The sequence below is a fragment of the Oncorhynchus clarkii genome, chromosome 23 (genome assembly GCF_045791955.1).
Source record: "Oncorhynchus clarkii lewisi isolate Uvic-CL-2024 chromosome 23, UVic_Ocla_1.0, whole genome shotgun sequence".
Taxonomy (NCBI): Eukaryota; Metazoa; Chordata; class Actinopteri; order Salmoniformes; family Salmonidae; genus Oncorhynchus; species Oncorhynchus clarkii.
Genome location: NC_092169.1, coordinates 607,978 through 623,098, shown reverse-complemented (window position 1 = coordinate 623,098; position 15,121 = coordinate 607,978). Strand labels below are relative to the sequence as shown.

The following is a 15,121-nucleotide window of genomic DNA, read 5'->3' as shown; positions in this document are numbered from 1 at the left end:
TCTCCCACATGCCTTTTGGCGAACATCAAATGTGTTTGCATATTTTTTCTTTAAGCAATATATTTTTTCTCTGACCACTCTTCCGTAAAGCCCAGCTCTGTGGAGCGTACGGCTTAAATTAGTCCTAAGGACAGATACTCCAATCTCCGCTGTGGAGCTTTGCAGCTTCTTCCGGGTTATCTTTGTTCTCTTTATTGCCTCTCTGAATAATGCCCTCCTTGCCTGGGCTATGAGTTTTGGTGGGCGGCCCTCTTTTGGCAGGTTTATTGTTATGCCGTATTCTTTCTTTTTTTTTACGGATTTAATGGTGCTCCATGGGATGTTCAAAGTTACGGATGTTTTTTTATTACCCAACCTTGATCTATACTTCTCCACAACTTTGTCCCTGACCTGTTTGTGGTGTTGCAGACTCTGGGGCCTTTCAGAATAGGTGTATATATATTGAGATTATGTGACAGATCATGTGACACTTAGATTGCACACATGTTTATTTAACTAATTATGTGACTTCTGAAGGTAATTGGTTGCACCAGAACTTATTTAGGGGCTTTATAGAAAAGGGGGTGAATACATATGCACGCACCACTTTTCTGTTTTTAGCTAAATTTTTTTTTTTTAACAAGTTATTATTTTAATTTCACTTCACCAATTTGGACTATGCGCGGGCACGCATATCCACTATTTGAGCTGTTCTTGCCATAATATGGACTTAGTCTTTCACTTTTACCAAATCTTCTGCATACCCACCCTTAAATTGTCAAAACACAACTGATTGGCTCAAACACATTAAGAGTGAAAGAAATTCCACAAATTAATTTTTAACAAGGCGCACCTGATAATTTAAATGCATTCCAGGTGACTACCTCATGAAGCTGGTTGAGAGAATACCAAGAGTGTGAAAAGGTGTCAAGGCAAAGGGTGGCTACTTTGAAGAATCTCAAATATAAAATCTATTTTGATTTGTTTAACACTTTTTTGGTTAGTACATAATTCTGTTACTGTACATAAAGTGCTTTCATTTTAAAACGGAAAATCAGATATGTTTATAAATACCCTCAAATACAACGTGACATTCTGTGCTGTTGCCTCATATGAAACATTGATCTCCAAGATGCTGGAGTATATTACCAAATTAAAACTTTTAGCTTCACTGTCTAAATAAATACGCAGCGAAGTGATACTGTGATAGAAGTAAACTATCAGGGAGACTCACATAACAACATATTATTCATAGAAATCTTCCATAGATATCTGTTTATACATGCTGTTAAGTGTGAGCTGATCATTCTGAGCCAACCATCTCTTAGTCTGACTGTTAGCTTCCAGAATCAAGTTTATAATAAAATGTTCCTTCCAAGGTAACATCTAGCCTGGAATTATGGAGTTATACAATTATTAAAGATACCGACAGTAAACACTGATGAGCAATTCTGCTGATGTGTGTTTTCGATTGCGCATGTGTGTGTGAGCGTGTGTAATTTAGAAAGCAATAATACCCAACTGTTATTTGTTTGTCAGCTCATGGCAGTATTATCCTGGTACATTACACCAGAACAGTCCTGGTGTAACTGTGAGGTTTATTTAAGAGGGATTCTTCTAACAGCCTGCTGACCATGTAATATACATTACTGTAAATACAGCCTCTGGTGATGCCTCTGAAGGTTTAGTGTTTCTTTAAAGTTTGTCAGGGTCAGAGGTTGAAAAAGACCCTGATCGACTACTTTAAAAAGATATCCTTCCCTCCTTGAATAACTAGATGGGCGAAAGCGTAGAGACCCTGTTGTCTGTGTTGTTATGTTATATTATATTTTTTGTTGTATCCTGTGGTCTAGCAGGTCAGGTCTGAGAAAGACCTCTTGTGTTGTTGTTATACAGTATAACAGGAGATCCCCTGTACTGTAGGTCTATTAGTGCAGGACTGATTTTCTACTGTTGTAATATTGTTAATTGCTGTGTAGGAATGTCGGGTCCGAGTCAGAGCTGGGAGAGACACCTGGTGTTGTGTCGGCCACTAAACAGGAGTGAAGCAGTGTCCAGACGGCGCTACAAAAACAACCCTGCAGTCACTGCTCTAGCCATGTCCAGGTACTGTATGCACACACGCACGCACATCCGGCACATGTACAGATAGGGCTCTACCTATGCAGAGCACATTCCCCATTCCCCTTATCTTTTCGGTGGTGGCATAATTTCCAGAAAAATATTTTTTGTTGTTGTTCTGAACCCAGGCAAGTAGTCTATTCTCAACACGTCTTGATTGTTGAGCATTGACCAATCATCAGCATTGGAGAGCAAAGGCGTGCACGCATATCCAGTTTAGCGACCAAATAACTGCCTGGCAAAAACAGATGAGGCCTACGTTTATATCATCCTTATAAAATACAATATACTACTGACTCATCTTTGCCAGATTGATAATTTTCCTATTTCAGATAGGCATAGTTTGGGTGGTTACTGGCTTTATGTCTAATTATAAGCAGCTGTAACATCGCACTGCCTTGAATATTATGGGATGAAGATGTAACATATTTTGTTGAATTGATTACTATATTTGTGAGCAAGAACAGGGCTACCCGGCTGGCAACGAGCACTCCTCAGGCAGGCTGCCCTCCAAACGGATGGCGCGGTGCAGAAAGAACATGCTTTCCATCCGATCCCGCTACCTCCGTTAAAAGTAGTCCAAATTCTTGCTCTGGACCAGAAAAGTGACATGATATATCCCCAGTTGATTTTGGCTGCTAACATTAACGACTTTCAGCTCCAAATGCAGGTGTAAAACACTGTTTATTTTTGTAGCCTATCTTGCATTTTGAAAATTCATCACCGTTTCTGGATGTAATGACAGGTTATATTTGTGCAGCGATTGTGCGAGTAAGTTTGGTGTGCATACAGTGCAAAAGTATTCACCCCCCTTGGCATTTTTTCTATTTTGTTGCATTACAAACTGTAATTTAAATCGATTTGTATTTGCATTTCATGTAATGGACATACACAAAATAGTCCAAATTGGTGAAGTGAAATGAAAATAATAACTTGTTTCAAAAAATTCTAAAGAATAAAAAACGGAAAAGTGGTGCATTCATATGTATTCACCCCCTTTGCTATGAAACCCCTAAATAAGATCTGGTGCAACCAATTACCTTCGGAAGTCACATAATTAGTTAAATAAAGTCCACCTGTGTGCAATCTGAGTGTCATATGATCTCAGCATATATACATCTTCTGAAAGCCCCAGAGTCTGCAACACCATTAAGCAATGGGCACCATTAAATGTCTTGGAATGACCTAGTCAATGCCCAGACCTCAATCCAATTGAGAATCTGTGGAATGACTTAAAGATTGCTGTACACCAGCAGAACCTATCCTACTTGAAGGAGATGGAGCAGTTTTGCCTTGAAGAATGGGTAAAAATCCCAGTGCCTAGATGTGCCAAGACTTGCAGCTGTAATTGGTGCAAAAGGTGGCTCTACAAAGTATTGACTTGGGGGGGGGGGGGGGTGAATAGTTATGCACGCTCAAGTTCTCTGTTTTTTTTGGTCTTATTTCTTGTTTGTTTCACAATAAAAAATATTTTGCAATACGAAGTGGTTGTGTAAATCCAATTATACAAACCCCCCCAAAATCCATTGTAATTCCAGGTTGTAAGGCAATAAAATAGGAAAAATGCCAAGCGGGTAAATACTTTCGCAAGCCACTGTACATTCATGTGCATTTCTTACAATCATCTTTTATTGACTGGAATTGTGTTGGTCATTTGTAAATAAATGCAGCATTTATTCCAGCTCAAAATAGTTTTGGAAAATACTTAACTCCTCAGATTGTGCTGCTGTCCCCTATTCTTGTAATAATTGCTCAACTACTCTGTGAACCCGGTTGCGGTATTGTTTTTTGGGGGGGTGACCCTTTTTTAGTTTGAGCGTATGTCCTCCAAAAGGTCTATGCATGGCCTTGATGCACACACAGCTATGATAAACCATTCAATGTATGCCTCTGTGTTTACAGGACGCATGCTACTCTGCTGGTTGGAGATGGCTGGGGTAGAGTCTTCACCTGGACCTGTGAGTGATGGGAAAGGAGCAGTTGGGTGTGTCTGTTTGTGTGTGGGTGCCTGCGTGCATGCATGGGTGTGGTGTGTGTGCATGTGCGTGCATGGGTGGGTGCGTGCGTGAGTTCCATACAACCAACAATACACCAAAACCCAGCCTGCACTTCAGGAATCTCTTATTCCACTGCACATGTGCACTCTCACCAGCCCCTGCCTCACCTCCAGACCGACTACCACACTCCAATCGTAGAGAGATGTTCTCTCTCTCAAAGTCTCCAGGCACAGGGAGGAAATGGAGAGAGGGAGGATCAGGATTTTATTTTTGAGTGTTTACAAACTATTTACACTGGACCTTATTACAAGATTAACACATGACATGGAAGGAACAGATCAATGAATCATGTGGTTTCAACCTATATACAGATCGTACATTTCAATGTACTTTATAGTAGTAACTTTTAGGTATTTTGTTGATGAAGCCCGATTATTTAATTGTGAATGTATCTGTTTACAGTGCATTCGGGAATTATTCCGACCCCTTCACTTATTCTACAATGGATTAAATAAAAAAAGTCTCAAGAATCTGCACACAATACCCAATAAGGACAAAGCGAAAGCAGGTTTTTAGATATTTGTGCAAATATATTATTTATCTATTTACATAAGCATTCAGACCCTTTGCTATGACACTCAAAATTGAGCTCAGTTTCGTCCTGTTACCATTGATCATCCTTGAGATGTTTCTACAACTTGATTGGGTCCACCTGTGGTAATTCAATTTGTTTCTACAACTTGATTGAGTCCAGCTGTGGTAAATTTATGCATGTCAGAGCAAAAACCAAGCCATAAGGTCAAAGGAATTGTCCGTAGAGCTCAGAGACAGGATTGTCTGGGGAAGTGTACCAAAAACTGTCTGCAGCATTAAAGGTCCCCAAGAACACTGTGGCCTCCATCATTCTTAAATGGAAGAAGTTTGGAACCACCAAGATTCTTCCTATAGCTGGCCTCCCGGCTCTGACAGAGCTTCAGAGTTCCTCTGGGAGAACCTTCCTGGAGGACAACCATCTCTGCAGCACTCCACCAATCAAATCAAATGTATTTATATAGCCCTTGTTACATCAGCTGTTACATCAGCTGATATCTCAAAGTGCTGTACAGAAACCCAGCCTAAAACTCCAAACAGCAAGCAATGCAGGTGTAGAAACACAGTGGCTAGGAAATACTCCCTAGAAAGGCCAGAACCTAAGAAGGAACCTAGAGAGGAACCAGACTATGAGGGGTGGCCAGTCCTCTTCTGGCTGTGCCGGGTGGAGATAACAGAACATAGCCAAGATGTTCATAAATGACCAGCATGGTCAAATAATAATAATCACAGTAGTTGTCGAGGGTGCAGCAAGTCAGCACCTCAGGAGTAAATGTCAGTTGGCTTTTCATAGCCGATCATTAGGAGTATCTCTACCGCTCCTGCTGTCTACAGAAAGTTGAAAACAGCAGGTCTGGGACAGGTAGCACGTCCGGTGAACAGGTCAGGGTTCCATAGCCGCAGGCAGAACAGTTGAAACTGGAGCAGCAGCATAGCCAGGTGGACTGGGGACAGCAAGGAGTCATCATGCCAGGTAGTCATGGTCCTAGGTTTCAGGTCCTCCGAGAGAGTGAAAGAAAGAGAGAAAGATAGATTTAGAGAGAGCATACTTAAATTCACACAGGACACCGGATAAGACAGGAGAAGTACTCCAGATATAACAAACTGACCCTAGCCCCCCGACACATAAACTACTGCAGCATAAATACTGGCGGCTGAAACAGGAGGGGTCAGGAGACACTGTGGCCCCATCCGATGATACCACCGGACAGGGCCAAACAGGAAGAATATAACCCCACCCATTTTGCCAAAGCACAGCCCCCACACCACTAGAGGGATATCTTCAACCACCAACTTACCATCCTGAGACAAGGCCGAGTATAGCCCACAAAGATCTCTGCCACGGCACAACCAAAGGGGGGGGCACCAACCCAGACAGGAAGATCACGTCAGTGACTCAACCCACTCAAGTGACGCACCCTTCCTAGGGACGGCATGAAAGAGCACCAGTAAGCCCCTGTAAGAGCACCAGTCAGCCCCTGTAATAGGGTTAGAGGCAGATAATCCCAGTGGAGAGAGGGGAACCGTTCCCCTTCACACTCCTGGGCCAGACTACACTCAATCATATGACCCACTGTAGAGATGAGTCTTCAGTAAAGACTTAAAGGTTGAGTCTGCGTCTCACATGGGTAGGCAGACCATTCATTAAAAATGGAGCTCCATAGGAGAAAGCCCTGCCTCCAGCTGTTTGCTTAGAAATTCTAGGGACAATTAGGGGGCCTGCATCTTGTGACCGTAGCGTACATGCAGGTATGTACGGCAGGACCAAATCAGAAAGATAGGTAGGTAGGAGCAATCCCATGTAATGCTTTGTATGTTAGTAGTAAAACCTTGAAATCAGCCCTTGCCTTAACAGGAAGACAGTGTAGGGAGGCTAGCACTGGAGTAATATGATCAAATCTTTTGGTTCTAGTCAGGATTCTAGCAGCCGTATTTAGCAGGAACTGAATTTTATTTAGTGCTTTATCCGGGTAGCCGGAAAGTAAAGCATTGCAGTAGTCTAACCTAGAAGTAACAAAAGCATGGATACATTTTTTCTGCATCATTTTTGGACAGAAAGTTTCTGATTTTTGCAATCTTACGTAGATGGAAAAAAAGCTGTCCTTGAAACAGTCTTGATATGTTCGTCAAAGGAGAGATTAGAGTCCAGAGTAACGCCGAGGTCCTTCACAGTTTTATTTGAGACGACTGTACAACCATTAAGATTAATTGTCAGATTAAAAACAGAAACAAGCATCTCTGTTTTTTCCGAGTTTAAAAGTAGAACGTTTTCAGCCATCCACTTCCTTATGTCTGAAACACAGGCTTATAGCGAGGGCAATTTTGGGGCTTCACCATGTTTACAGTTGATTTGTCAGAGGACAAACCATTCACAGAGACAAATTGACAAACTGACAACTTTCCGACAGATAAGATCTAAACCAGGCCAGAACCAATCAGGCCTTTATGGTGGAGTGGCCAGACGGAAGCCACTCCTCAGTAAAGGGCACATGACAGCCCACTTGGAGTTTGCCAAAAGGCACCTAAAGGACTCTGACCATGAGAAACAAGATTCTCTGGTCTGATAAGACCAAGATTTAAATATTTGGCCTGAATGCCAAGAGTCACATCTGGAGGAAACCTGGCACCATCCCTACAGTGATGCATGCTGGTGGCAGCATCATGCTGTGGGGATGTTTTTCAGTGGTATGGACTGGGAAATTGGCCAGAAGAGACTAGTCAGGATCAAGGGAAAGATTAACGGAGCACAGTACAGAGAGATCTTTGATGAAAACCTGCTCCAGAGCACTCAGGACCTCATACTGGGGAGAAGGTTCACCTTCCAACAGGACAACAACCCTAAACAGACAGCAAAGACAATGCAGGAGTGGCTTCGGGACTAATCTTTGATTGTCCTTGAGTGGCCCAGCTAGAGCCCGGACTTGAACCCGATCAAACGTCTCTGGAGAGACCTGAAAATAGCTTTGCATTAAAGCTCCCCGTCCAATCTGACAGAGCTTGAGAGGATCTAGAGAGAAGAATGGGGAGAAACTCCCCAAATACAGGTGTGCCAAGCTTGTAGCATCATACCCAAGAAAACTCAAAGCTGTAATCACTGCTAAAGTGCTTAGACAAAGTACTGAGTAAAGGGTCTGAATACTTATGTAAATGTGATATTACCATTTTTTATGTTTAATTCATTTGCAAATAAAAATAAAAAAACTGTTTTTGCTTTGTCATTATGGGGTATTGTGTGTAGATTGAGGAGGTGGGGAAAACTATGTAATCCATTTTAGAATAAAGCTGTAATGTAACAAAATGTGGAAAAAGTGAAGGGGTCTGAATAGTTTCCGTCTGCACTGTACAGTATATAATAAATTGCATTGAATTATAATTACTCTGTTGTTTGCTGTTATTGTGGTGTCCTAGATCCTTTTTTGGAGTTGCTTTGAACACAAACACTGAGCGTCAAAACAGGAAGTTCAATGTCAATGTTGATACGACATTGTTTATTTCAGCCAATTACATAGAAACAAAACAGAATTATATTTAGAAAAAACTGTGGTCGTACGATCTCAGACTTGTTTACATGTGGAAGTATGCAGAGAACCAAAAGGCTGAGCTTGGATTATTTGCCACTAAACATGCACTGACAAAATGTCCTGTTAAGTGGCCTGTTTATAAGCACTATGGTATGCTTCAGACCCAGATTTCTAACCCAGCATTCTCTAGACAGAGAGGGGGAGAGATGCATGTTAAGAGGGAAAATCCCAAACACAGCTCTCTCTCCGTCTTTTCCACTCTCCCCATCTCTCCCTCCATCACTATGCTCCATGGCCGCCCATAGAGGATGGCTCCCAGCAAACTGGGAACATTCCCAGAACATTACCTAACATGCCCATTAAGTTCTTGTCAGTTCCTCTCCTTGTTCGGGTGGTGTTCGGCGGTCGACGTCACCAACCTTCTAGCCATCGCTGATCCATTTTTCATTTTCCATTGGTTTTGTCTTGTCTTCCTTCACACCTGGTTCTAATCCCATCAATCCCATGTTGTGTGTTCAACCCTCTGTTTCCCCTCATGTCCTTGTCAGAGATTGTTTGATTGTATGTTATGTGCAAGTTATGTTTTGGTGTGCGACGGGTTATGTACCCACTTTTATTATTTTGTATATTTTGTTTTTTGTAGTTTTGTGAGCAGTTATTAAACGATTCTGTTTATACCAAGTTTGTTCTCCTGCGCCTGACTTCCCTGCCACCAACACCCACCCATTACAGTTCTAGTTAGGATTTTATCTAACATTATGATGATACAGTAACATCCCAAAAACATTCAATAGAATGTTTTTCATAACAAAATGTTTTTTTCTTCAGAAAATATTTTAAATGAAATATCCTTGATATTCCTAACGTTCACTAAAATGTTGTGCACAACATCTGTAACTACAGAACATTCCCCAAACATTCTCATTAGGTTTCCAGGTACTTAAATGTAATAACACAATGTACCAGTAATAATTTTAGAACGTATTGCCGCGACAAAATGTGAATGCAATAGAAATGGTTCTGAGAAAACATTACTGGAACATTCTGCTAATATTGATTGACATTAAAAACACCCATAACAAGAAGCAGGGAATATTCCCACAATGCTCTCATGAAGTTATAGTGTGACGTTATGACATGATTGTTCCAATAACGTTCCCTAAACATTCTTCAGAAATCTTGTCTGGATTCCATTAAATTAGTTCTGACATTACTGGAACATCCCACTAACATTAATTGAGATGACATACGAGACACCTACTGTATAACATTGCTGCAACGTTCTGCTAACGACAGATTTGAACCTGCGATCTGCAGGCTACTTAGTCAGCATCGCCACCAGGATCCTAATGTTTCTAGTGGATTTCCCTTTGTACTGAAATCCTTAAATCATAACCCAAACTATGGCTATATGTCTTAGTACATATGCACATCTATTTAAACCTCACCACAAACTGCCAGGCAATAATTTGACATGATGTAGTGTCATGTACCCACTGTTCCCACATCCTAATTAAATATTCTGGGAAACGTTGAAGTACTCAGAACGGCTGTTCTGTTAACATTCTTGCAACCTCAAAGGAATGTTTTGTGCACCGTGAAACAAATATCTGAATGTCAGCACAACTGGACAGTTTTAGTGTTATAAGAACAAATATCTTGGCATATCCCCACAATGTTCCCAAAACCTAAATACATTTTTTAGGAAATTTGAAAGAACATAAAAAAATGTGTTCTGGGAACGTTCGTGCAACTATTAAAGACCATAAGAACAATATTCTGGGAGCATTCTTGTAACATCAGGTAAATGTTTTTTTGCACCCTAAAATAAACATTGTATAATCATCCACACAACTGGACAGTTTTGGTGTTTTGGCGAAAATGTATTTTGTGATGTCACCACAATGTTCCCACCAGACTGTTCCCACAACCTAATGAAACATTCTGGGAACCTTTTAAAGAACAGACTACATTTTGTATTGGGAAAGTTCTTACACGTCAGGTGAATGTTTTATACAAACACTATTGTTATGAGAACATTTGCCTCAACCTAGCGAATGTTCTGGGAACTTTTACAGAACTAATTTTGGTTTGCTGTGCTCTGTCTTTAACCTTTGAGCGTGATGCTAATTGTGCTAAGTGGAGTGGCTTAATAGACTGGAAAATAGTCCCATAACTCTCCCATAGAGCCAGCTATGACCTTCTCAGAGACAACAGTCCACGGCCGTTCTCTCTCCTCCACTGGCTTTATGATATTAAACGCCACACCGTTGGGTTCCTCAGAATAATTAAATCAAATAAATTATAGCACCTAGGCAGAACCATCTTGTAGTTTAACCCAATTATAGTGCACTGTAAAGCTAATTATTAAGCGTGATTACAATTTGTTTAATTTGAATAAATGTTCCCATTAGAGGGTTCATCCCAGTCACTGACTCCACCTCCTCCTCCTTCATATCTCTATTCTCGCTCTCTGCCCCCCCCCCTTTCTCTCTCTCTCGTTCTCTCCATCCATCCCATCACTCCATCCATCCTTCACAATCTGACCTTCACAAAATGGCCTCCTCCTTCACCCCTGGTGGGCAGTAGAGCATGGAACCTCCTACCTCCGGGATGAGTCACATTTGTTTATGTCTGTGGTGTTTATGACTGGGGTGTGTTGTTGAAAATCTAGGACATAGACTGAAAATGAGGAGTGCTGCTGTGCTTTAGTAAGATGTCTGTCTTTCTGTCCCGTGAGATCTCTGTGTCTATAAGCTATTTCTAGTGTTTGGCCTTAGATTTTCTGCCATATATTTTCCTGATTACCCTGATGTAGATGCGGGTCTATATGCTCAAGAGAGTCTTAAGGCCATGGACAGTTGTTTACGAACTCAAACAGTTTATTGAAATGGGAAACAAATATGAAAAGAAGGACCAAATCATATGTCAGGTTAAATTCCGTTCTAAAATTATGTATACAGCAATTTATATATGATACATCTCCACAATCATTAGATACATTAGTAGCCTATTTACACATTTCGACATTAAACAGAGTTCCAATGCTTTCTGCCTGAGCCAACGTGTTGTTTTGCCAATATGTAATGATATGATATACAGTAGCTAGCATATACAATTTCTAACATTGTTGAATGCAGAAATGATATCAAATTCTTTTACACACAGATAATCTGGCACCTAGACAAAACCACCAGCGATACACACTAAACAACACACAAAACCACAGATATTTCATCAATAGAGTCAAGGTGTGAAGCAGGTTTTTCTCATTTATCTCGTTGAGTCCTTTGAAATAAAAATGGGTTTGTTTAATTTCTTTTCAATGAACTCTGTCTGAAACCTTGAAGGTTTGTAGCTTGTGCCAAAACTTTGGCTCAGCAGGCTAACACAGTCTATTGGCGCACATCAATGGCCAAAAGGCAGTGCCAAAGATCCGATGAGTCTATGTACTGTATCTTGCCAGGTCGCCTACACAAAAATATGTTTTCAAACTCAAAGTTCTTTCCTGGTTAAATAAGACATCTACAGCGGTTTCTCCCGGAATAGGATCTGGGCGTAGACAGTGTCAGAGCTGGAAGGGCTGGAGGCTAGAGGCTCGGGGATGGAGAGAGAAGACGGAGAGGTGGAGCAGGAGGGCGTTTCAGGCCTGGGTCGTACTAGCTCCAACTCTGCATACGTCAGGCTGTCCTCCTCATAGACGCTCGACTGGAAGAGAGGAGAGGAGTGGAAAAGGAGAGTTAAAGGTTTACCTAGTTAAAACCTCTCTCCCTATCATTTGCAGTCATTGAAGGTATTTGTTTATAACAGGATAGCATTTAGTATAACAGGAGAACACTCTGTGTAGTGGAAGAACTGGACAGGGATCTAAGGAGGGGGAATTTTCTGTGGTGGTAGATCATTCGGTATAAAAGGACCTCTATCCCATGTCCTCAGATCCCTTTCTAGTCACACTAATCCAATCAGCAATCTGCGGCGAGCGACTCATTCAGGTCCTTCCTTGCCAATCAAATTCTAACCAGGTGAATTACAACCAATTAGAGCAACCCTTTGCTACCGACAGATTGAAAAATAATTGGTGATCCTCTGATTTTTTTGTTGTGGTCAATATTTTTATGACTGAATAAATAATTGTGCTGGGGAAGCAATAAAATTGACTAGAATTGGCAGGCTCATAACAGGAGGAAAGAACAGCAATAATAACAGTAGAGAACACATACAACAGCCCTCTGAGACCAGCTCCCTTAGCTTCTATGCCCAATAACTAAATTGAAAAATATAGGAAAATGTGCTTTTAAATGTACAATTTGTAAAAAAAATAGATTAAACTCAGAAAATGATTAATAAAGGATATGACTCAGAAGGCAGAGATCCTGTAATGTAATAATATAACATTAATGTGTTGTAATGGGCTGAGGGTGTGGGTGAACAATAAGATGAGCTCTTACCCTAACCGGCCTCCTGGGCTGGCTCTTTAAACGTAGAGGCTTCCTGGGACTCTGTCTCTCTGTAGCTACAGGCACTGGAACAGAATAACATGATTGATTTCTACTAGGTCGAAACTGTAATAGGTATTCTTTTTTTTTAACTCTGTTTATTAAGTTTTACACACACACACACACACACACACACACACACACACACACACACACACACACACACACACAGACAAGACAAAGCAATATAAATAATATACTCAACTAGAAAAAAAATACAAATAAAAATACAAATAAAAAAATATCTTTAAAGATACCGTACTTTAGACAAGTTAAACACAGCAGGCAGAAGGCTACAGAGGTTAAAGGGCAATCTATAGTACAGGGACAGAGCAAACACCTCACCATTGTTCCTGTAAACAGTCAAGGGATAAGGGTGGAGAAATGCATCCATTCACAGAGTCATGGCCACAGACCGACCATCCACTGGACCAAAAAAAAGTTTACAATGCTTTAAAATAAAACATAAAAAAAAATAGAATGATTATTCATGTAGGCGTGAACAAAATGTAAAAAAATAACTGGGAAAAACAAGCTCACACTTCAGTCTCTGCCCGGGCAAGATGAACAAGGCATCTGCGGATCACAATCAATAAGCACATGGACCTTAATGCCCCCCCCAGTAAAAACACAGAGAGAAGCTCCTCCAACCCTTAAGTCACAGACTTATTTTAGTATTAATTGGAATGCCATCAGAGGATGGACTGTTTAAATTAAAGTAAGACCGGAATGGAGCCCAAGCCTCATCAAACAGTTTGGGGTTCCCACGTGAATTGAATTAAATGTTTTCTAGTTTCAGAGAGCACAACACATCCCTCACCCAATATTTATAAGATGGGGGAGCTGCCATCTTCCAGTTCTGTAGTATTAGCCGTCTAGCTAAAAGAGTTGTATAAGCAACAGTGTCCGACTGGATTCTTGATAGGGGGGTACCCATGGGCAGTACTCCAAAAAGGGCTGTAAGGGGAGACGGATCTATAACAGTGTCATATATATCAGAGAAACATTTAAATATTAATTCCCAGAAACCTGACGGTTTATGACAGCCCCAAAACATATGCAACAGTGTGGCTGGTTCCACTTTACATCTGACATAGGTAGGATCAAAATCCGAGAATATTCTTCCAAGTTTGGCCCCTGACCAGTGGATACGGTGAACCACCTTGAATTGAATGAGGCTGTGTCTAGTGCTAAAAGAGGACGAGTGCACCCTGTGCAGCACAGATTCCAAGGCGTCTTCCCCAGGCGTCTTCCCCAAGTTCCTCCCCCAAATCCTTTTCCCATCAAGTCTTAAAAGGCAGCAAAGAAGTAAGTTGCGCCCCTAGGAAGCTTGTTCAGCTCCAAGATGCTCTCTATAGCTGTATTCACAGGCCTATTGGGAAATCCAGGTGTGTTAGCTCTGACAAAGTTTCTAGTCTGGAGATAGCGGAAAAAGTGGGATTGGGGGAGATTGAACTTTTCCTGCAGCTGAGAAAAAGAGGCAAATGTATCATCAAAGAATAATTGGGCTAGCGAGGAGAGGCTTAGTGAGTGCCAAATGCCAAAAGCCCCATCATTCAAAGATGGAGGAAATAAAATGTTCTGATTGATTGGGCCTGATAGAGAAAAGCCTCGGAGGCTAAAGGCTAAACGGAACTGATTCCAAATTTTAAGAGACTGCTTTACAATTGGGTTGACACACCTTTTGCCTAGGGACACTGGGAGAGACGAGCACAGCACAGAGGAAAGTGCTGCAGGTTTTAGACGATTCAGACTCCATCTGGACCCAGAGTGGTCTAGGGCCAGTAGGATCAGTCTGCAGCCAGTACAGAACGGCTCTGAAATTTGCAGCCCAGTAGTATGTCTGAAAATTTGGTAGAGCTAAACCCCCCAATGACCTAGGCTTCTGTAAATGTTTTCTACCAATCCATGGTACCTTGCCATCCCAAATAAAATGCATGAATGAAATGTGAAATAAAAAAAGATTTTGGAATAAAAATGGGTAAACATTGAAATAAATATAAAAATTTGGGCAACACATTCATTTTAATGACATTAATCCTTCCGATAAGAGAAAGGGGTAGCGAATTCCAAAAAGTAAAAGATTGTTTCAATCTGTCTGCTAGAGCAACAAAGTTTTCCTGAAACAAATTTGAATATTTCCTTGTCACTTTTACTCCCAAGTAAATCAAATCAAATCAAATCAAATCAAATTTTATTTGTCACATACACATGGTTAGCAGATGTTAATGCGAGTGTAGCGAAATGCTTGTGCTTCTAGTTCCGACAATGCAGTAATAACAAGTAATCTAACTAACAATTCCAAAACTACTGTCTTGTACACAGTGTAAGGGGATAAAGAATATGTACATAAGGATATATGAATGAGTGATGGTACAGAGCAGCATAGGCAAGATACAGTAGATGGTATCGGGTA

The 15,121-nt window shown here is 41.0% G+C and overlaps 2 protein-coding genes across 2 annotated transcripts in view; one reads left to right on the top strand and one right to left on the bottom strand.

The window, feature by feature from the left end:
- LOC139381891 (WDFY family member 4) overlaps window positions 1-8,890 on the top strand; it is a 158,879-nt gene extending 149,989 nt beyond the window's left edge. Inside the window, exons 64-65 of the mRNA XM_071125743.1 lie at window positions 1,959-2,085; window positions 4,003-8,890. Of these exons, the coding sequence (XP_070981844.1) occupies window positions 1,959-2,085; window positions 4,003-4,066 (191 nt within the window). The 3' untranslated portion in view covers window positions 4,067-8,890. The remainder of the gene's footprint in view (window positions 1-1,958; window positions 2,086-4,002) is intronic.
- Window positions 8,891-11,073: 2,183 nt separating this feature from the next.
- Window positions 11,074-15,121, bottom strand: part of LOC139381605 (V-set and transmembrane domain-containing protein 4-like) — a 28,569-nt gene continuing 24,521 nt past the window's right edge. The window contains exons 7-8 of the mRNA XM_071125256.1: window positions 12,658-12,731; window positions 11,074-11,917 (exon numbers count right to left, since the gene is read on the bottom strand). Of these exons, the coding sequence (XP_070981357.1) occupies window positions 11,735-11,917; window positions 12,658-12,731 (257 nt within the window). The 3' untranslated portion in view covers window positions 11,074-11,734. The remainder of the gene's footprint in view (window positions 11,918-12,657; window positions 12,732-15,121) is intronic.